The sequence below is a fragment of the Onychostoma macrolepis genome, chromosome 20, assembly GCF_012432095.1.
Source record: "Onychostoma macrolepis isolate SWU-2019 chromosome 20, ASM1243209v1, whole genome shotgun sequence".
NCBI lineage: Eukaryota > Metazoa > Chordata > Actinopteri > Cypriniformes > Cyprinidae > Onychostoma > Onychostoma macrolepis.
Window position 1 is genome coordinate 18802881 of NC_081174.1, and position 21252 is coordinate 18824132.

General features: G+C 36.7%; 1 protein-coding gene across 2 annotated transcripts; it reads left to right on the plus strand.

Moving 5' to 3' along the window:
• The first annotated feature begins 66 nt into the window (after positions 1-66).
• On the plus strand, positions 67-21234 carry asap2b (ArfGAP with SH3 domain, ankyrin repeat and PH domain 2b). Of its 2 annotated transcripts, none has more exons than XM_058756999.1 (28): positions 67-453; positions 5810-5882; positions 7148-7293; positions 7475-7549; positions 8236-8285; positions 8752-8881; positions 9546-9631; positions 9721-9796; positions 9910-9996; positions 10090-10193; positions 10283-10352; positions 10787-10874; positions 11006-11054; positions 11186-11352; positions 11784-11917; positions 11998-12093; positions 12241-12426; positions 15205-15290; positions 15395-15510; positions 15771-15838; positions 15992-16099; positions 16448-16694; positions 16843-16935; positions 17453-17711; positions 17853-17932; positions 19630-19697; positions 20536-20655; positions 20736-21234. In XM_058756999.1, the coding sequence occupies exons 1-28, from the start codon at positions 328-330 to the stop codon at positions 20808-20810; spliced, it is 3063 nt and encodes a 1020-aa protein (XP_058612982.1). In that variant the 5' UTR covers positions 67-327; the 3' UTR covers positions 20811-21234. The 2 variants fall into 2 exon arrangements, with proteins under 2 accessions (XP_058612982.1, XP_058612983.1); XM_058757000.1 differs by having other exon boundaries at positions 20542-20655.
• The last annotated feature ends 18 nt before the right edge of the window (positions 21235-21252 follow it).

The following is a 21252-nucleotide window of genomic DNA, read 5'->3' on the forward strand; positions in this document are numbered from 1 at the left end:
GACTGGATATGATTGACGGGCGAGATGATTCCGCCTACAAATCACATGTACAGTGAACTTCTGCTGTACAGGTACGAATCCAGAAGTGTTGATCCGGTCAGTTGTGATGGAGCTGTTCGACTCTCATGTTCAAAGATGAATGAACTTCGCATTGCCTCTTTTTCTTTTTGATCTGTTTGGACTCCATGCGGAACTTTTTTAAATTTTTACTTACTTTAAGGAATGACTGACACGGACTCAGTTTGAAACGGGTTTTGTGCGGACTTTTATTAAAGTACAACATTTAAAACATTTTATGTTTCTCGTCTTGATTTAAAGGGAATAATCATGCCTGATCAACTGACAGTGCCGGAGTTTATGGACATTACCAATGAGGACTATAAAGCACCAACAACATCAGTGTTCAGTACGCGCATGGCGCACTGTAGGAATACAGTTGGCGCTTTGGAAGAGGTAAAACACCTTTACAATGTCAATAATACGGATATACAGTATAAGACAATTTACAGACTAGCGCGAAGTGCGCAATTATGAACTATAGCTGTATACTTGGATTACAGAAAGTGTGCTGTCTAATATCAGGACATTGTTTCATTAAATACTATAAATTAGTCTATTTTACAAAAAGAGTCTGGAAAATGACTTCCTTCTTGTAGCACCAAAGCTCAGTGTATCCCGTGTTGGAAGTGAACCTCGCCCATGTTTCTCACGGGTTCATGTAACTTCTTATCGCTGTAATGTTGAGGCCACTCATTACTTGTTAGCAATTTTAGTCTTTTATAAGTCTCAAAGTCACATAATGAACCTGATATCACATACATTTACCATTATCAGTGATTTGTTATTAATAAATGTATGCAGGAGATTGTATGGACTGATTTACAGGCCTGTGCCTGTCTGAGGTAACAAACAGCCTACAGATATTACAGAAATAAGACTCATTAAAAGATGGTGGAAGATTTTATAATGCTAAAATGATAAACATTTAAAACTATTCACAAGACCCAAGCTAATAAAAAGTGTCATGGCATTGGTGACATACTGTGGTTGTGCCATATTTCACTTTTACTTTACAATGGTACTGCCATAATATACTGTAAAAAGTTAAAAACATTAGTTTTATTAACTTAAAATGTTTTTTTTTGCTTGTGGATCTAAGTTCAATAAGCATTTTAAGTTAAGCTGATTATTAACTTTACATACAGTAATTGTGATGTAGAACTATATCTAACTTGAGTTACTTACACACCAACACATACTCACCGAAATGGAAGAAACATAACAGTAGAGAACACTAATTGAAACGTGACACAATATTTATAACAAAATATAATCAAAAAACTATATGGAGCTAAAACATATATTCATTATGAATTTCAAATATTTGTCATCATAAGTACCCATGCTTTGACCAAAAACATAAATTCAAGTGCATCATCAGAGATCAAACTAAGCAGCAGCCTGTTAGCTAGACTATCCATTCCAAACTTGACATTGTAATTTATTTCTGTTTAAGTTGTTCAAGCTAAATGGCTTAAATATGGACGTAAATTAGATTTGAATGGAGTGTCAACATTATCTTCATTTGATGGTTCAGTCTATCTTTAAAATGGAGTTTGTCTGACAAAATTATTTTATTACAGAATACAAGGCTTAACTAGATTTCATATGTCAGTTGCATGTTGGTGGGCATTAGTCCACATGGTGGATAGTGTAAGTCAACTTTTTTTCTAGAAACCTTTTTCTTATATTTTCTAGGAAAAGTTAGTAACTAGAAACTTACATTGTAAAAATATTGTGTCAGATAACCTAATAATGTGTTTTGTATGGTAACATCTACAGTAACTATTTAACACCAATTTTAATGTAATTTTAATAGTTAGATCAGGTAGAAAGTTTCTTAACAAAAAACTGTGCTTATAGGAACAACTATAGAATAGGAACAACTATATATGTTCTGTAGTTCTTCTAAAGGTTTGCGTTAGTTTCAGAATTGCAGTGACTTCTTCAATGGAGATATAAAAGTGCATTGCTTGTGCAAACACTTCTGAACTCTGTCAGTCTTGTTTTACCATCAGAATAGCAGATCTAGTTGAACTTTACTCATGTCTAAGAATGACCCTGTATTCTGTGCTGTTGATCAAAAGAAGCTCCACAGCTCTTCCTCTTTTACCTCTTTTACACTTTGACTCTGAGCTTGATCTAAAAATGTTGACTTCTGATGAACGGGAAAAGTAGCAGTCATTTCTGAATGATGACAAAGAAGCAGCCCAAACACTTCATAGGATGTGTTCACACTTGGCAGGTTTGGTTTGATTAAAATGAATCTCTGTTGTGATTGCACTGTTAGTGAGGTCCATTTAAGTAAGTGTGAACGCTGCCGTCCAAACCTTGGAGCGGGCCAAACAATAGGCCAAACAAACCAAAAACAGGATGTGATGTCAGATGGTGGGATAAAATATCTGGATCTTCTCGTCACAGAAGCTGCGTTGCCCAGTATGGTTCAGTACAGGCGTCAGAACCAGCAGATCTCCGTTTGTGCAAAAGAGGAATTCCTGGCGCTGTTCTGACTCTTAGACATTTTGTCAGCTCTTTCCGATTTATAAGCTGGTAAAATACCACCATATGTACACACATGCATTTATCCCAGCATCCAGCATTGTTTTAGATGTTCAGTAAATTTGCGAAATATACGTCATAGAAGGTTCAAATGACAGTGAATGCTTAGCGAAACACGACTAAATCTATCAATTACTTTTTTGGTCCTGACCAAAAGAACCAAGAGAACTGAACTACAAGTGTAAACACACCCATAGTGTGTCAAGGACAAAGTGATTTTTGGAAAGCGGGCATGAGTAAAATGCACTGCCTCAGGCTCTTGGAGTAACTGGCGTTTTCGTGTGACTGGGATACACAGAGGGAAACACTCTTTATGAGTTGCCATTTGGCACTACCCCATTTGCATTTAGCCTCAATGGAGGAAGTAGCTGAGGTAAAAAGATGTTCATGGTTTATGTAAAGACTGAAGCTGGATCTTGTACGCGTTTCTTTATGCATAAGTTTGCTTATCTGTAAAGTGATGTGGTTGGTTTTGTCAAACCTTAAATATTTGGATATGCTCTTTCTGTAGCATGAGGGCTGCACACACCCACAGATGCCATAAAGATGGCAGTTTGTATACTCTTTGCTGTCGTTTCCGGTTCTTCCATCCCTGTGCATGGTGTCCTGCTGAGACTTGCCTTTGATGGAAACCCCAGTGCAGTTAGTATCTCTCATCTCTTTCTCGCCCTTTCTGTTCTCTCTTTCTTTCGCTTCATCTTTCTCATTCCTTAAGGCTAAGGCGGGATGGCTGTCCCACTTCTTGTCCCAGCTTGTCCCATCTAATTTCCTTCTCGCACACACACGTCTGCTCACTGTTTTTCCACAGCTTTTTTAATTGGTCTGCGGCCCTGTTCGGTCACTCTCTGTTATTTATTTATTTTTTTTGTGAACCAGTGAGCTCAGATTGTACAGTTCTTTTATACAAGGCCAATTTCAAGTATAGCATTTGAACAGTCTAGAGATGTGTAAAGTAGGCCTACTTGAAATAGTGTACTTTTAAATATTGTATCTTTTAAAAGTATCAAATGACAGTCATCTTGACCGTCTTTCCTATTTCTGCCCATTGTACTGAGCTTACAAGTGGATGAAATTAAAGTCCTGAATAAACTTGTATAGTTATTTCATTATACAAATGATAGATTTAATTATAAAAAATGTCTTTAATTTGAACTATTTGAAAATAACTACAGTGATTCTTCTTTGTAAATATGGTCAAATCTCCTCACTGAGAAAACTGCGGTCAAACAGATTACTTTACAAAGGTTTTGTATGAATGTTACTTAATTACATCACTTCATTCCTAAAGCTAATAAAAAAAGTTACTTTTTTATTTTAAAATACTAAAATATAATTAAACATAGAAGCTCTTTTTTGACTCTAATATACTTTGACTGAAGCATAAGCATGATATGTTCAGGAAAATGTTGTCAGACAGTATCCATCCATATTTTCTCACAACTATTAATATTACTATTATCTCACAACTATTAGTTTTTTAAACTTCTTACACACATTTTCAAAACTTTGCCTCTTTTTTTCAAAACTTTACTCACAAATCCAAGAATTGCATGCACAAAATGCAAAAGGCCTCACATCTCTTGCAAAATGAAGCACTGCATTCAAAATATCACAAACACTCTCAAAAGCAAACATTTGCAAACACCTTTGCCATAATATTAATTCCTGTTAGATTTTTGTGTGTTGTGTTTTGCAAAATGTGTTTTATGAAACTGAAAACTGAGTCAAAGGCAGATAATTAGTGTATGGTTTTGCAGATTTGGTGTGTGGTTCTGGTGTTTGAGTGTCAGGTTTCAGAAAAAGTGTGTCAAGTAAAACTTTTTGTGTAAGCAGTTTAAAAAAAAAACTGTAATAATAAACAGATGTTCACTTGATGTTTTAGAAAGAAATGCTCTGTTGCATCTCACCAAGGCTGCACTAATTTGATCAAAATATTGTGAAATATTAGTACAATTTAAAATAACTTTAAAAATGTTATTTACTCCTGTGATGGCAAAGCTAAATTTACAGCAGCCATTACTGTATAGCCATCATGTCACATGATCCTTCAGAAATTATTCTAATATGCTGATTTGCTGTTCAAACTCTTATTGAAAAGAGTTGCGTTGCTTAATTTTTGCGTAAACCTTGATCATTTTTTTTCCAGGATTCTTATTATAAGTTTTACCTTTGTCACTTTTGGTCCATTTAGTGCATCCTTATTGAATAAAAATATGAATTTCTTAAAAAAAGAAAAAAATCTGATCCCAAACTTTTGAATGGTAGTGCATATTTAATCATAATGCTCTTAGTGCTTAATGTCAGACAGATTGTGACAACCTGAAATGTATGAGTGTTGTCAGCTGGCGGGCACCAGGCTTATCCCTCATCAGATGATTTTGTCTTGGTCTCGTACCAGACGTGACTCCTGCATAAACACAGATTTTAGGCCACAAGTCTGTCTACTTTACTCGGCTCTTTTTGTGCAAAATTCCCAGAGTGTGATTCAGCTTGAGTGATGGGTGGCTAAATTACAGGCTATCTGAGTGTGTCTGGATGTAAATTCAATCGTGTGTGAGAGGGAAGTATAAACACAATGCTGTACAAAACTGGGTTTACATTTGTTATTGTAGTTTGACCTACTTTATGCACAAAAAGATGTCGATTGTGTTTATTAGGCAATCCTGTAGCTTAAACAGTAGAGCATGGCACTTGCAATGCCAAGGTTATGGGTTTGATTCCTAGGTAAAACAACTGATAAAGTCTGTATCTAGAATGCAATGCAAATCACTTTGGATAAAAACGTCTGCCAAATGCATAAATATAAATGCATTACACTCTCAGAAAAGAATTACTGAGGCAGTATCCTTTCAATGGGTACTAATATATACATTTAGGTACTAATATGTATGTTTAAGGTACCAATATGCACCTTCAAGCGTAAATAAGGTAACAAGGTGTGTACCATTTGGAAAAATAACCAACCCTGTGACAACTTTTGTACCTTTTTTTATGAGAGTGTAGAATATGCAGCATGTTTAACCATTGTAAAGCATTTTAAGTCAATCAAGTAAAGATGCAGGTCTTATTGGTGCAATTTGTTCCTCTTTGTTATCTTGCTTTTTTTTTTTTTTAATCATCCTGTGTATTCAGAACTGGTCTGTTCAGCTCAAAACATCCCTCTAAGAAAATGATTGATGTTGTTTTGCAGGCGTTGGATCTGGACCGCAGTGTGCTGCACAAAATAAAGAAGTCAGTCAAGGCCATAAACAGCTCTGGTCTGAGTGAGTATTGCAAATACTTAATGCCTTAATCAATAACCAACAGGTTTGTGCTAATTTTGCACTTTTATTGTGTAAAATAAAGCTCATCGGTTTTGAAAGTAATGTTTTTTGACTGTATAAATGATAGTAGAATTGTTCTGTTAAGCCCATTTACTCAAACAGTGCCAAATGATATATAAGAATAGCCTGGACAAAGATTTTGGTTTCATATACAGTTCGATTCAAGTCACTGTTACTCTAGGAAGCAGGTTTTGTGCTCTCCTCACACATTCCTCTCATTCCTACCAGAATCACCGATACCTGTTCCAGCAAGAACCTGCTTATTTCTCTCTCTCTTTAGAGCTACATTGTCATATTTGTAGTTGTTCTTTAAATCTATTGCTGGTGAGCCATTATTATAGTCCTTGAGTAATCTTACCTGTTCTGTGCACATACTGTAATACTGTACAGGAATGTTTTTCAGAGTTTACTGCAGCGATGTTATTATTAAAGTCTGCATGAAATCAAAATAGAGCATATTTACAGACTTGTGGTTGAACAGTTAACCCATTCAAATTAATCTAGAGAAAAAATGTGTTTTAATCTGTATTCAAAATTGGAAGATTTGCATTCTTTTTATGATGTCAGTTTGATGGTTTGAGTTGAACATTATTAAATAAAATAAAGATACATATAAATATTTTGGGGAAAAACTAATAAATATGACTGAAGCACATAAAAATAAAAATAAAAGTTTTAAAAAATTAGTAAAACTTAAAAAACTTAAAGTTTTTTTTTTTCAAAATATGAATAAATACTAAAATATTATGTAAATAATACTAAAATAACAGTGGTTTACACAAACATTGACATCAGAATGAGTTCCTAGTTGAATAAATAATAAATTCATTTTTAAAATGATTAAATCGGTGGCAGTTCCTTCTTAGTGAATTTCCTTCAGTTAAGGAAGCAGACTTTGTTAGCATGTTATTTCCTCTTTATAGTAATCCAGATCTAGTTGGCCTTTTGCTGTACTGCACAGGGAGTGTGGTTACAAAGCTCTTTTCTACAGCACTCTAACTAGGAAGTATGTTTTTTATGTAAGCGGTAGGAATAGAAAAGGCCCATGTGACAGGAGCAAAGTGTATTAAAAACAAATGAGCTTTATAAGGCAACATTTGGGCAATGCGTGAAGTATCCATGATCAGCTAACAGGTTTTTGTATAATAATAATAATAATAATGTGGAGGATAAATGACTGACAGACTGTTTCGGTGTGCTTTTAGCTCATGTAGAGAATGAGGAGCAGTACATCCAGGCACTGGAGAGGTTTATGGATAACACTGTGTACAAAGATGACCCTGAGATGCCCGTGCACTTCCTCAAATTTGCTGGTTTCACTAAGGAGCTCACTGGTCTCTTTAAGAACTTGGTGAGCAAGTCTCTGACATCCATCTGTTGTAGAATATTTTAGACCTGTATTTGTCTTGCCTGTGGCTCACAAGCAGCTGATTGCACTCTTCAGGAAATACTGCGAGTTACATGTAGAGCATTTTCACTGTAATTACATAACTTTGTTTTGAAACTCCTAATGTCTTCTTTTGTGCCCACAGCTACAGAACATGAATAACATCATCACTTTCCCACTAGACAGTCTGCTGAAGGGAGACCTTAAAGGAGTCAAAGGGGTATGCAATGTGTCAAATATTTGTATAAAAATATGTGGTAGCACTTTTGTTTAGGGACCGATTCTTACTATTAACTAGTTGCTTATTAGCATGCATATTACTAGCATATTGGCTTTTTATTAGTACTTATAAAGCATATAGTAATGCTTTATTCTGCAAAACCATATTTTAGATCCCTTAATCCTACCACATACCTAAACTTAACAAATACCTTACTAAGTATTAATAAGCAGCAAATTAGGAGTTTATTGAGGCAAAAGTCATCGTTAATAGTTAGTTAATAGTGAGAATTGGTCCCTAAAATAAAGTGTGACCAAATATGTACCTTTCAAACATTTGGGGTCGATAAAAATGCAGTTAAATAGTCATATTTTGAAATGTTATTACAATTTAAATTAACTGTTTTCTATTTTAATATATTTTAAAATGTAATTTATTGCTGTGATAGCAAAGCTCAATTTTCAGTGGCCATTACTCCAGTCTTCAGTGTCACATGATTCTTAGGAAATCATTCTAATATGCATTCAAAAAATCAATGTTAAAAAACTATTTTTTCAATATTTATTTATTTAAAAATTCAACAATTCTCACAAATACAATGATTATGGTGGTTTGTATTTGTATTTTTTTTTTTATTTGACCTTAAGTCTTTTCATATGTTGACTGTTCTCTCATTTGTTTATCAGGATCTGAAAAAGTCTTTTGATAAAGCATGGAAGGATTACGAAACCAAACTGTAAGCACCTCTTCATATCTATCTCAGAAAAAATATAAAAAAGTAATAGTTACAGATTGATCAGTGAACATTAAACTTAAACTTTGGACATTCATGATGAAGCCCTTAGTGATCGGATATCTTTGAGATATTCCTGTCCCTTAGAGCATGATGCACAACAGGAAACACATTCTGAGCAAAGTTGTAATAACTGTAGATTAGTTTATTTGAATCTGGCACAGGGGAAGGGGAGGTTGCACAACATAGTAGGAGGTTTAGTCATTTCAGATGTTTGAGTTTAAAAGTGAACTATCCCTTTAAGTCCTGGGCCTGTAGCATAGATGAAGAGCTTATCATAATGTGGGGCCAAACAACATCACCGGCATATATGGTGTGTTTGTGCATTATAAAAGCCTAATGTTTGTGCATGGTTAAGTACATACGCTGTCATTTTCTTTTCATGTCAATGCTCTAAACTTATTTACAGGGGCAAGATTGAGAAAGAAAAACGGGAACATGCCAAACAGCACGGTCTGATCAGAGCAGAGATCAGCGGAGGAGAGATTGCGGAAGAGATGGAGAAAGAGAGACGCCTCTTTCAGCTTCAGATGTGTGAAGTAAGGAATGTGGTTCACATACAACCAGCATCAGCAAGGGTGTCTCTTTATTTTTTTGAGTGAGCATCAGTGATGGTCCTGGTTCACTTCTTGCCCTTGGTAATATAAGACATGACTAATGAAAAGTCAGGTATTACAGTTGTTTATTTTGCAAGGTGACCCGAGTTCAAATCCTGACATGCTTTTCACACACACACACACACACACGTTCGTTTTTGTGAAAAGTGGGGACATCCCATAGGCGTAATGGTTTTTATAGTGTACTTACTGTATGTGCTATTGCCCTACACCAACCCTACACCTAAACCTGCCTCTTACAGGAGACTGTGCATTTCAACTTTCCCCCAAAAAAACCTCACTCTGTTTGATTTATAAGCGTTTTGAAAAGTGGGGACATGGGTCAATGTCCTGAAAAGTCACCTTCACCTTGTAATACCTGTCATACCTTTGTCATTATACAAATCTATGTCCTGACTTTTCACAAAAACGCGCGCGCGCACACACACACACACACACAGCCTGTGTGCATCATGCATTTTCACTAAATGTTAAATTTTTACATTTTAATTATGACTCTTTTGAAACATAGTTAACTAATAGTTAATGGAAATAGAAAGCAAAAGAAAGCAACTGAAATGATTGTTTCATCCTTTTTTCCCCCTAGTATCTCATTAAGGTGAATGAAATTAAAGTCAAGAAGGGAGTTGACCTGCTTCAAAACCTCATCAAATACTTTCATGCCCAGTGCAAGTATGTTGGTTTATAATACTCTCCTAGTAACAATACGTTTCATTTTTAAATGAGTCTTTTAAAAGAATTGGTTTCCTATTTCCACACAGTTTCTTCCAGGATGGGTTAAAAGTTGTGGAAAACATGAAACCTTTCATGGAAAAACTTGCCACGGACTTAACTGCAGTATGTTTTTTGATATCACTGTCTGCTCTTTTGAGGATATATTCTTTATTTAGACAAAGCAGTTTAGTTCTTATATTCTGATATATTTGCTGTTGTTTCTGTGTAAATTCCAGAACAAGCAGACACAAGATGCAGAAAGAAAACAGCTAATGCAGCTGAGAGATAATCTCAAATCTGCCCTACAGTCAGAGTGTAAGGAGGTGAGCTCAAAAGAATTTGGAGACCGTGATTGATTGGACAATTGCTTAATTTAGTGGTAAATCTTGTAGTTTTGTTTGTTTGTGTGGTGAAAGGACCTCCAGTCAAAGCAGAATGCAGGCTATAGTCTTCACCAGCTGCAGGGCAATAAAGCTCACGGCACTGAGCGCTCTGGGATTCTCCTCAAACGCAGCGAAGGGTGAGTATAATATTGTCCAGCGCATCCTTTTTAAAAGTAGTGAATATTCTGTAAAGTTTGCGTTATGAAGGCTTCTCTCCACCTTACAGACTGAGGAAGGTTTGGCAGAAAAGGAAGTGCACTGTGAAAAATGGATTATTGACTATTTCTCATGGAACGGTAGGGGAATAAAACAAATACTATGTATGTGTAACTCCTGTCAGAATTATGTTTTAGTTTTGCAAGGTTGGCTCCATCATTTTTACAGTTTGAGGGCAACAACGTGTTGGAAGAACAAAATTTTAAAGTACCATTTATAATGTAATATACTGTAGTTTGTTGTATTAATATGTATTATATGTATTAACATGTATTAATAAAAAGTATGTATGTAAAATAAATTCTGAGAATTTATATAATAGAATTATAATTGTTAAATGCATAATTTTTAAAATATATTTGAAAATGTTTATTAAATGTATTACTTTATTTTAATTAACACATAATTCTTTATATTAAAATGAATATACAGTATGTAGAATAAATTCTACATAGCCCATTTCAGTGTGCAATAAATCCCTATTTTTCTGCTCTTTCTCTCATTTTATTTGCAGGCCAACACACCGCCAGCAAACCTGAACCTCTTAACCTGCCAAGTGAAGTGTAACCCAGATGAGAAAAAATGCTTTGATCTTATATCACGTAATACACTTTTAACAACAAGCACAGTTCACTACTCTCATAAATTCAGAGCCAGTATTCTCAGAGTCTGTCATGGTTCATATGGTTGGTTGGTCATTTTTATTTGCTTACTGTTCTCTTCCATCTTCTAGATGACAGAACGTATCACTTCCAGGTAGAGGACGAAGCAGAGTGTCAAATGTAAGTGTGGAAGTGAGTGTGTGTGTGCTCACACAAATTTTACATGATTTTATAAAGACCATGTGAGAATGTAAGTATTATGCCCATCTCTTCTGTCTTTTCATTTGTTCATGTGCATCTTTCTATTTCAGATGGGTGTCTGTGCTCCAGAATAGTAAAGAGGAGGCGCTGAACAACGCCTTTAAGGATGATCAGAACGAAGAAGAGAACAACATCTTGCGGGAGCTGACCAAGGCTATTGTGGGAGAGGTGAAGAAGATGAGTGGCAATGACGTTTGCTGTGACTGTGGAGCTTCCAGTAAGCAATATAGGCTTGATGTAACCTAGTGGTTAAGCATCTGGGCTGGGGACTGAAATGTTGCAAGTTTGAATCCTACAAGGTTTAATCCCTGAGTTCTAAATATAATTGGAATGGAATAACATGTAAATAATGGCTGAATCAAATTAACTACTGAACCGTTTTTGTTGTTGTGCACTGCATTATTTGCACAAACTAAAACAGACATTTTAGGAGAGCGTGATTCTTGCCTCATTTTTTTTAAATGAAATCTACACCCTGTGCTTCCTGTTTTGCATCTGGCCTTTCCACTTCTCTTTGTACATTGTATGAAACTTAGTCATCCCAGCAGAACTTGTTTTATTGTTTAGATCAAAGTTTTTCTTAGAAAAGATAACCCTGTATGAAATTCAAATGATACGTCAGTGGCTTTTCACTTGTTGTTACTGCAGATCCAACATGGCTCTCCACAAACCTGGGTGTGTTGATTTGCATCGAATGCTCTGGAATCCATCGAGAAATGGGAGTCCATTACTCCAGAATACAGTCTCTGACGCTGGATGTCTTGGGCACATCTGAACTCTTGGTACAGTATTGTAACAAATCAGTCATTTTTGAGCAGAAATTGCAAACATACAGATTGTGATGATTTTGAATGGGTTGCAGCTTGCTAACAGCGTGGGCAATGCAGGATTCAATGAAATCATGGAAGCAAACCTGTCAGCAGAGATCCCAAAACCCAACCCTTCTAGTGACATGCGAGTGATAAATCAGTTTCATTGACATCTTTTAATTTTTTTAATGATATTTTTATAAATCCAATTTTAAAATGGGTTTTAAATCCCAAGATTAGTCTTCACATCATTAATTTCATTGCAATGTTTTCTCTCGCAATTGTCCTTCAGGCAGGTACGAAAAGACTTCATTACAGCCAAATACACAGAGAAGCACTTCGCTCAGAAGAAGTATGCAGATAATGCGGCCCGGCTGCATGCACTGTGTGATGCGGTGAAGTCCCGGGACATCTTCTCTCTGATCCAGGTGTGCGCTGAAGGAGTGGACCTGATGGAGACCATTCAACAAACTAACCAACATGTGAGTTGTAGGTTGGAGTCATTATGCGTTTTCTTTTTCTATTGAGGCTGCACACAAAAAACAGCATCTAACAGCACCCGTGTAGTCCAGTTCTTGAACAAATTACTCATTTGGTTGGTTCATTTTAGTGAATCAAATACATATAGTGTGATTTGCATCAATATCTTTTTTTAATAAATGTTTTTAATAATGTAATATATATATATATATATATATACAGTGAGGAAAATAAGTATTTGAACACCCTGCTATTTTGCAAGTTCTCCCACTTAGAAATCATGGAGGGGTCTGAAATTGTCATCGTAGGTGCATGTCCACTGTGAGAGACATAATCTAAAAAAAAAAAAAATCCAGAAATCACAATGTATGATTTTTTAACTATTTATTTGTATGATACAGCTGCAAATAAGTATTTGAACACCTGAGAAAATCAATGTTAATATTTGGTACAGTAGCCTTTGTTTGCAATTACAGAGGTCAAACGTTTCCTGTAGTTTTTCACCAGGTTTGCACACACTGCAGGAGGGATTTTGGCCCACTCCTCCACACAGATCTTCTCTAGATCAGTCAGGTTTCTGGCCTGTCGCTGAGAAACACGGAGTTTGAGCTCCCTCCAAAGATTCTCTATTGGGTTTAGGTCTGGAGACTGGCTAGGCCACACCAGAACCTTGATATGCTTCTTACAGAGCCACTCCTTGGTTATCCTGGCTGTGTGCTTCGGGTCATTGTTATGTTGGAAGACCCAGCCTCGACCTATCTTCAATGCTCTAACTGAGGGAAGGAGGTTGTTCCCCAAAATCTCGCAATACATGGCCCCGGTCATCCTCTCCTTAATACAGTGCAGTCGCCCTGTCCCATGTGCAGAAAAAACACCCCCAAAGCATGATGCTACCACCCCCATGCTTCACAGTAGGGATGGTGTTCTTGGGATGGTACTCATCATTCTTCTTCCTCCAAACACGTTTAGTGGAATTATGACCAAAAAGTTATATTTTGGTCTCATCTGACCACATGACTTTCTCCCATGACTCCTCTGGATCATCCAAATGGTCATTGGCAAACTTAAGTCAGGCCTGGACATGTGTTGGTTTAAGCAGGGGAACCTTCCGTGCCATGCATGATTTCAAACCATGACGTCTTAGTGCGGTGGTCCCAGCTCTTTTCAGGTCATTGACCAGCTCCTCCCGTGTAGTTCTGGGCTGATTTCTCACCTTTCTTAGGATCATTGAGACCCCACGAGGTGAGATCTTGCATGGAGCCCCAGTCCGAGGGAGATTGACAGTCATGTTTAGCTTCTTCCATTTTCTAATGATTGCTCCAACAGTGGACCTTTTTTCACCAAGCTGCTTGGCAATTTCCCCGTAGCCCTTTCCAGCCTTGTGGAGGTGTACAATTTTGTCTCTAGTGTCTTTGGACAGCTCTTTGGTCTTGGCCATGTTAGTAGTTGGATTCTTACTGATTGTATGGGGTGGACAGGTGTCTTTATGCAGCTAACGACCTCAAACAGGTGCATCTAATTTAGGATAATAAATGGAGTGGAGGTGGACATTTTAAAGGCAGACTAACAGGTCTTTGAGGGTCAGAATTCTAGCTGATAGACAGGTGTTCAAATACTTATTTGCAGCTGTATCATACAAATAAATAGTTAAAAAATCATACATTGTGATTTCTGGATTTTTTTTTTTTTAGATTATGTCTCTCACAGTGGACATGCACCTACGATGACAATTTCAGACCCCTCCATGATTTCTAAGTGGGAGAACTTGCAAAATAGCAGGGTGTTCAAATACTTATTTTCCTCACTGTATATTAGGGCTGTCAAAGTTAACGCGTTAACGCAAATTCATTTTAACAGCACTAATTTTATTAACGCAACGCACATTTTCTGTTTGACCCATGGCCTCGCCCGTAGTTGGAGAAATGGAGATGCACAGTGTTGCCAACTTAGCGACTTTCCCCTTCAAAAAAGTGCATAGCGACAAATCTTTAGGGTTTGCCCAAACCTTATTTCGTTTCTGAGACTCCCTTTCTCAGCGCACACACCTCTCTCTCTCTCTCTCTCTGTGTCAATTTACCCATTCAAACAATTTTAAACCATTCAAGCAAAAGAGAACACACGCGCTGTTTTTTTTTTACCGCTGCCGCATGCACCCGAAGCGAGCACACGCAGAGAGAGAGAGGCTCGATTCAGACTGCACGATTCACACAGATTGATTCCTCTTTTACTTCTCTTTGAATGAAAACATACATACAAACTTATGTTTAAATACCTGTTTTGGCTAGTATTTTGGTAAACACAGTTGATTATGTCTTAAGTGAACTGAAACAGCTGAGAAAGAAACCAGATGTGTGTCAGTATTAGTTACGTGCATTTGGTCTTAAAGAGACAGCAGCCTATACCTGCTTCTGTCTGCTAACTTATGCATTGAAGAGCACTTTTGTTATTTTACAATTATTACATTTCGGCCCTTGAATACTAGTGTTACTGACTTCATTAGTAACTTTATGTTGTATTCATCTACGCTTGTAATTTGTGTAATTGTTCTTGTTTTATTACTGACTTTATTAGTTCAGCTAGTAGTTTTTGCTGTGGTATAGAATTACTTAAAGTAAACTTTCAGTAATAAATGAAAAGCAAACTTTTTTTTTTTTTTTGCTGATCCGATTCATAACTCAAAATCCGTAATATGATCCGAACCATGAGTTTTGTGATCCGTTGCACCATTAATATATATAATATATAAATAAAATAAATAAATATTTACTTTTCACTGACAGGAACCAGGTGAGACAGCGCTACATCTTGCAGTACGAATGGTGGATCGGAACTCTCTGCATATTGTGGACTTCCTTGTACAGAACAGGTACTCCACTGATGTTCTGTATTTTAGCTAAAATAAGATTTTGCATATTATTCAGACATTTTACATGTCCGTGTGTGTGTATGTGTTTGTGTTTGTGTATGCAGTGGGAATTTAGACAAGCAGACTGCCAAAGGTAGCACAGCACTGCACTACTGCTGCTTGACTGACAATAGTGAATGTATGAAGCTGCTACTGCGGGGAAAAGCATCTGTCACCACTAGTAAGAGTTCATATAATTTGCTCTAACCCCAGGAATTCAATCTACACACAAAAATCTAATTTTTAATGAAAATAATGAGACATTCCTAATGAGACATTCTATTTAGTTATTTATTTTTTAAATAAATCATGCAAAATTGCAAGTCATTGATTATCAGTATTTGATATAAACTACTGTTTTTTTTTCATTTTTTTTTTTGGTCATGTCTGAAATAATAAGAAAAAGACTTAGGGGGGAAAATAAATGTGTTTTTCTTGCAGCTAATGATGCAGGAGAGACTCCTCTGGATCTGGCACAGCGTCTCAGACACACAAAATGCCAGGAGCTGGTGGGTACATTTGTTATCTTTAATGCCAGCACAAATGTTGAAGTGCTGATTTTTGCTCTCTTCTTTTCTTGAGAGCAAGTTCTTTGCCTTTTCTGAGATTGTGTTCACACAAATTCCCCTCTATTATGTTCTTCTGTGCTGTGTGATCGACAGCTGACTCAGGCGCAAACAGGGAAGTTCAACGTCCATGTGCATGTGGAGTATGACTGGCGTCTGCATAACGATGACCTGGACGAGAGTGAGGATGAGATGGAGGACAAGGTTAACATACTTTTCATACAAAAGATGCCATTTAATTCAGTTATACTCTCTTTAAGATTTAATTTTTTACAATAAATTAATACTATTATTCAGCAAGGATGCATTAAATTGATCAGAACAGTGAAGACATTTATAATGTTACCAAAGATTCAAATAAATGTATTTCTTCGTTAGCTTAGTTAACACTGAGAGAACATAAGTGGTATTGTAAACAATCATGCAAAATTTATGCAAAATATGTCACATAGTTTATTACATAAAGATCAAAATGTATTTGTACAAAGAATATTGAGCACTGAATATTGGTACCTTTTGGCTCATCCTTATGCCATTGATATTGTGTTTCAGCCCATTCCCATCAGGCGTGAGGAGCGTCCAGTTAGCTGTATTATTCCAGGCACTGGCCCCATGATGCCCAACATGAGCGCTCTGGCTCGGGACGTGGTCAGTGTGGTCAATAACAAGCAGAGGGCTTTTATTCCTAGCATGATCTGCAACGAGACTTACGGCACCATGCTTGATGTTAGCCCACCGCCTTTGGGTTTACCAGGGGTGCCGGGTATTCCTCCTCTACCGCTTCGTACCTTGGGAAGGGGTGAGTAGCATTTAGGCATGGTGAGTTGAGGATCTTCTGGAAGTAAATTCTGAAAGCTTTCATTCTGAAATATCTTGTTTACAAATGTACATTCAGTAAAGTCATAAACATACATATTGAACACATTTATGTGTGTTTGTGATGTCAGGGTGGAGTCCTCCAGTGGAGATGGTCGGGAGGCAGAGATCTTGCTCAGACCCTTCAAACCCTCAGAATCCAGACAAAAACATCTCAGTGTACGGTGAGTCTGACCTCAGTAGTCTTACACCCATTTCTATACAGATTATTATTTCTATGTTATATATTCTACAAAACTCTTCTTTTCACCAAGGCTGCATTTATTTGATCACTAAATATTTATTATCAATGTAAAAAACAGTTATTATTACTACTTATTATTTTTGTGGAAACCATGATCCATTTTTTCAGGATTATTTGATGAACAGAAAGTTCAAAATAACAACATTTATTTGAAATAGAAATCATTTGTAACATTACAAATATCTGCACTGTCACTTTTGATCAATTTAATGCAACTTTGCTAAATAAAAGTATTAGTTTCTTTGAATAAAAAAATCAGTCAAAATGGTTTTTGAATATGGTAGCAGGTTTGTTGTTCCATAATGCTCTACTAGCTCTACTGGTTGGTTGACCAATTAAAACTACTATGGAACAGCTATAAACCAGGCATCTTGTTCCAAATATCAAGCTGGTTTTTCTTGTAGGCAGACGCATAACAGGTCTTGTCTCTCCTATAGTGCTCCCCCCTGCTCCGCCACCTCCTCCTGTGGCCAAGAGACCACCGCCTCCAGATCCAAAGGCAGCTCTTCCCCAAGTGCCTCTGGTTCCATCAGCACCCTCTGCTCCCCCAGTTATTCCACCTTCCCCAGCTAGACCAGCGCCAATAGTACCACCTGCTCCAGTGTTGCCCACTTCATTTTCATATAAACCCCCACCTCCTCCTGTACCCCCACAGCCAAAAGCCCCTGCACCCAAACCAGTGAAATCCGTCACTAGGTAAGATGTCACCTCCCAGCTGCATTACAAGTAACAGATTATCTGATGCTGTGATTTTATAGGGATTTCAGGTGTTGGTTTTGTTGCATTGTTTAGCATAGGCTACATTATATCACCTGCACTGTTCTGTGTATTTCTCAGGGATCCTGTTGGTCCTTTGAGTAAAGATGTAAATGTAAATAAAGCTCCACCCATTGTCCCCCGACCAAGTGACAAAACAGGTGAATTGAATGATGCTTACATACATGATGAATACAGCTCTAAATCCAAAAAATGTGATATGGTGCCGTGAAAAGGTTTTTGCCTCCTTCCTGTTTTTAAATGTTTTTTGCATATTTGTCACACTTAATGTGACATCAAAAAAAAAATGTTATTACACAAAGATAATGCAAGTAAATACAAAATGCCGTTTTTAAATGATGATTTCATTTATTAAGGGAAAAAAGCTGACCAAGCCAACCTGGCCTTACGTGAAAAATGTATTGTCCGCTCCTGTTAAATCATGAAAGAACTGTGTTAACCACCTTATTTTAGAAAGCTGAGTTAAATTTCACTAGCCAAACACATGCCTGATTACTGCCAGACCTGTTGAATCAAGAAATCACTTAAATAGAACCTGTCTGACAAAGTGAAGCATGCTTAAAGAGCAACACATCATGCCACGATCTAAAGAAATTCAAGAACATATGAGAAACAAAATAGTTGACATGTATCAGTCTGGAAAGGGTTATAAAGCCATTTCTAAGGCTTTGGGACTCCAGCGAACCATGGTCAGAGCCATTATCCACAAATGGAGAAAACTTGGAACAGTGGTGAACCTTCCCAGGAGTGGCCGGCCTACCAAAATTACTCCAAGACCGCAACGACAACTCATCCAGGAGGTCATAAAAGAACCCAGAACAACATCTAAAGAACTGCAGGCTTCACTTGCCTCAATTAAGGTCAGTGTTCATTCAACAATAAGAAAAAGGCTGGGCAAAAACGGCATCCATGGGAGAGTTCCAAGGCAAAAGCTACTGCTGACCAAAAAGAACACAAAAAAAAACTTGGTTATCCGCAAGACTTTTGGGCAAATATTCTGTGGACTGATGAGACAAAAGTTGAACTTTTTGGAAGGTGCGTGTCCCGTTACATCTGGCGTAAAACCAACACAGCATTTCATAAAAAGAACATAATACCAACAGTCAAACATGGTGGTGGTAGTATGATGGTCCGGGGCTGCTTTGCAGCTTCAGGACCAGGACGACTTGCCATAATTGATGAAACCATGAATTCTGCACTCTATCAGAAAATCCTGAAGGAGAATGTCCGGCCATCAGTTTGTGACCTCAAGCTCAAGCGCACTTGGGTTATGCAGCAGGGCAATGATCCTAAACACACAAGCAATTTCTCCTCTGAATGGCTCAAGAAAAACAAAATTAAGGTTTTTAAGTGGCCAAGTCAAAGTCCGGACTTAAATCTGATTGAGATGCTGTGGCGTGACCTTAAACAGTCCTTTCATGCTTGAAAACCCTGTGGCTGAATTAAAGCAATTCTGCAAAGAAGAGTGGGCCAAAATTCCTCCACAGTGATGTGAAAGACTCATTGCCAGTTATTACAAACGCTTGATTGCAGTTGTTGCTGCAAAGGGTGGCACAACCAGTCATTAGATTTAGGTGGCTTTTTCACTACATACTTTTTCATGTAGTGCCAGGCAGGTTTGGACAGCTTTTTTTCCCCTTAATAAATGAAATCATTATTTCAAAACTTCGTTTTGTATTTACTCAGGTTATCTTCGTCTAATATTAAAATTAGTTTGATGATCTGAATCATTCAAGTGTGACAAATATGCAAAAAAAAAAACTTTTTCACACCACTGTATTTTTTTATTTGAAATAAGCCTAAATGGTCATTTTTATCAAAACATTTTTTTCTCCAGATTCTGGGCCATCATCTGCCTCCGCACCAGTTCCTCTTCCTACACCTAAACCCAGAACGGCCCCACCTGTAAGTGACAGCCATTAAAAAAATGTTGTCCCTCAAAAGTACACTACCATTCAAAAGTTTGTTGTAGGTATGATTAGGTATGATGGTTTTTGAAAGAAGCATGCTTTTGCATACCAAGCCTGCGTTTACTTTATCAGAATAACAAGTAATGGCTGAAATATTGTAAAATATTATAATTTAAAATAACTCTTTTCTATTTAAATAGATTTTAAAATATAATCTGGTCCTGTAATGGTAAAGCAGAATTTATAGCAGCCATTACTTCAGTCTTCAGCATCACTTGATCCTTCAGAAATCATTCTAATATACTGATCTGGTACTCAAGAAACATTTTTTATTATTATCAATGTTGAAATTGTTGCTTAGTATATTTGTAAAAGCGTGACAAATTTATAAAGTTAAAAATAACGGCATTTATTTGAAATAGGAACATTACATGTAAATGTCTACTGTCACCTTGAGCATTTTAATGCATCCTTGCAAAATAAAAAATATTAATAAAAAAGAAACTTACTTCAAATTTTTGAACAATTTTATACTTAATTCTTCTTTTAAATGAAATGACATGATTTTTTTTTTTTTTCAGTTAGTTGATTTTAATTTTTTTATTTAGCTTTTTTCAAACTGATTAAAAGTTTATATGGTTGTTTCAAAAATATTTTGAGATTTAAGCCACAATTAAATATGAAATTTCATTGCATTACATAATATCAAACCAAGTGACATCTGCAAACATGAAAAGCGTTATTTTTCTTTAAAATAAATGCCATTTGATATTTTATTATACATATTAATTGTGATGTCAGTGGCAAATCTAAAACATTTGTACTTGTTTCAGAAACAGAGACCTAAGAGAGTAAAGGCCCTATATAACTGTCAGGCTGATAACCCAGATGAACTGACCTTCTTTGAGGGAGAGGTGATAATAGTGGATGGAGAGGAGGACAAGGAGTGGTGGGTGAGTACGCAGTCATACTTTTTGCACATCAGCTGACTGAATCACGTGTGATCTTGATGACTCTTTTGTGTGTCCTGCAGGTGGGTCACATTGACGGAGAGCCGAACAGGAAGGGCGTTTTTCCTGTCTCCTTTGTTCACTTCATCACTGACTGAAGTCATAAATTGCTGTCTTACTGAGATCACAGGCTTTTTGTGACAGAAACCTGAGACCACTGATTATTTAACTAGTCACCATCCTTATGGCTGGATGGTGGCCTACGGGACATTCACAAACATAAGACCTCAGGAAACGGCTCACTTTATCAATTATTCCGATTCCAAGTGCAATTACCTCTAACTTTAATGCAGAAATGATGTATGAACTGTGATGAGTGCTATGCTTTATATAGGGACCATTTGTTTTTTTATAAACCATAATATTGTTGGATCCTTACTCTCATCTTTATAGAGCTTTTTATCTATATCAGTTGCAGAGCAACTCTTATTTTGCAAGTGCAGTTAAGTGACGTGTAGCTTGCATACAAGTATGTTCTCCGAGTTCTGTTACCCAACAAGCCATTAAACTTTTTACTCTGTACATTTAAAAGACTGCTTT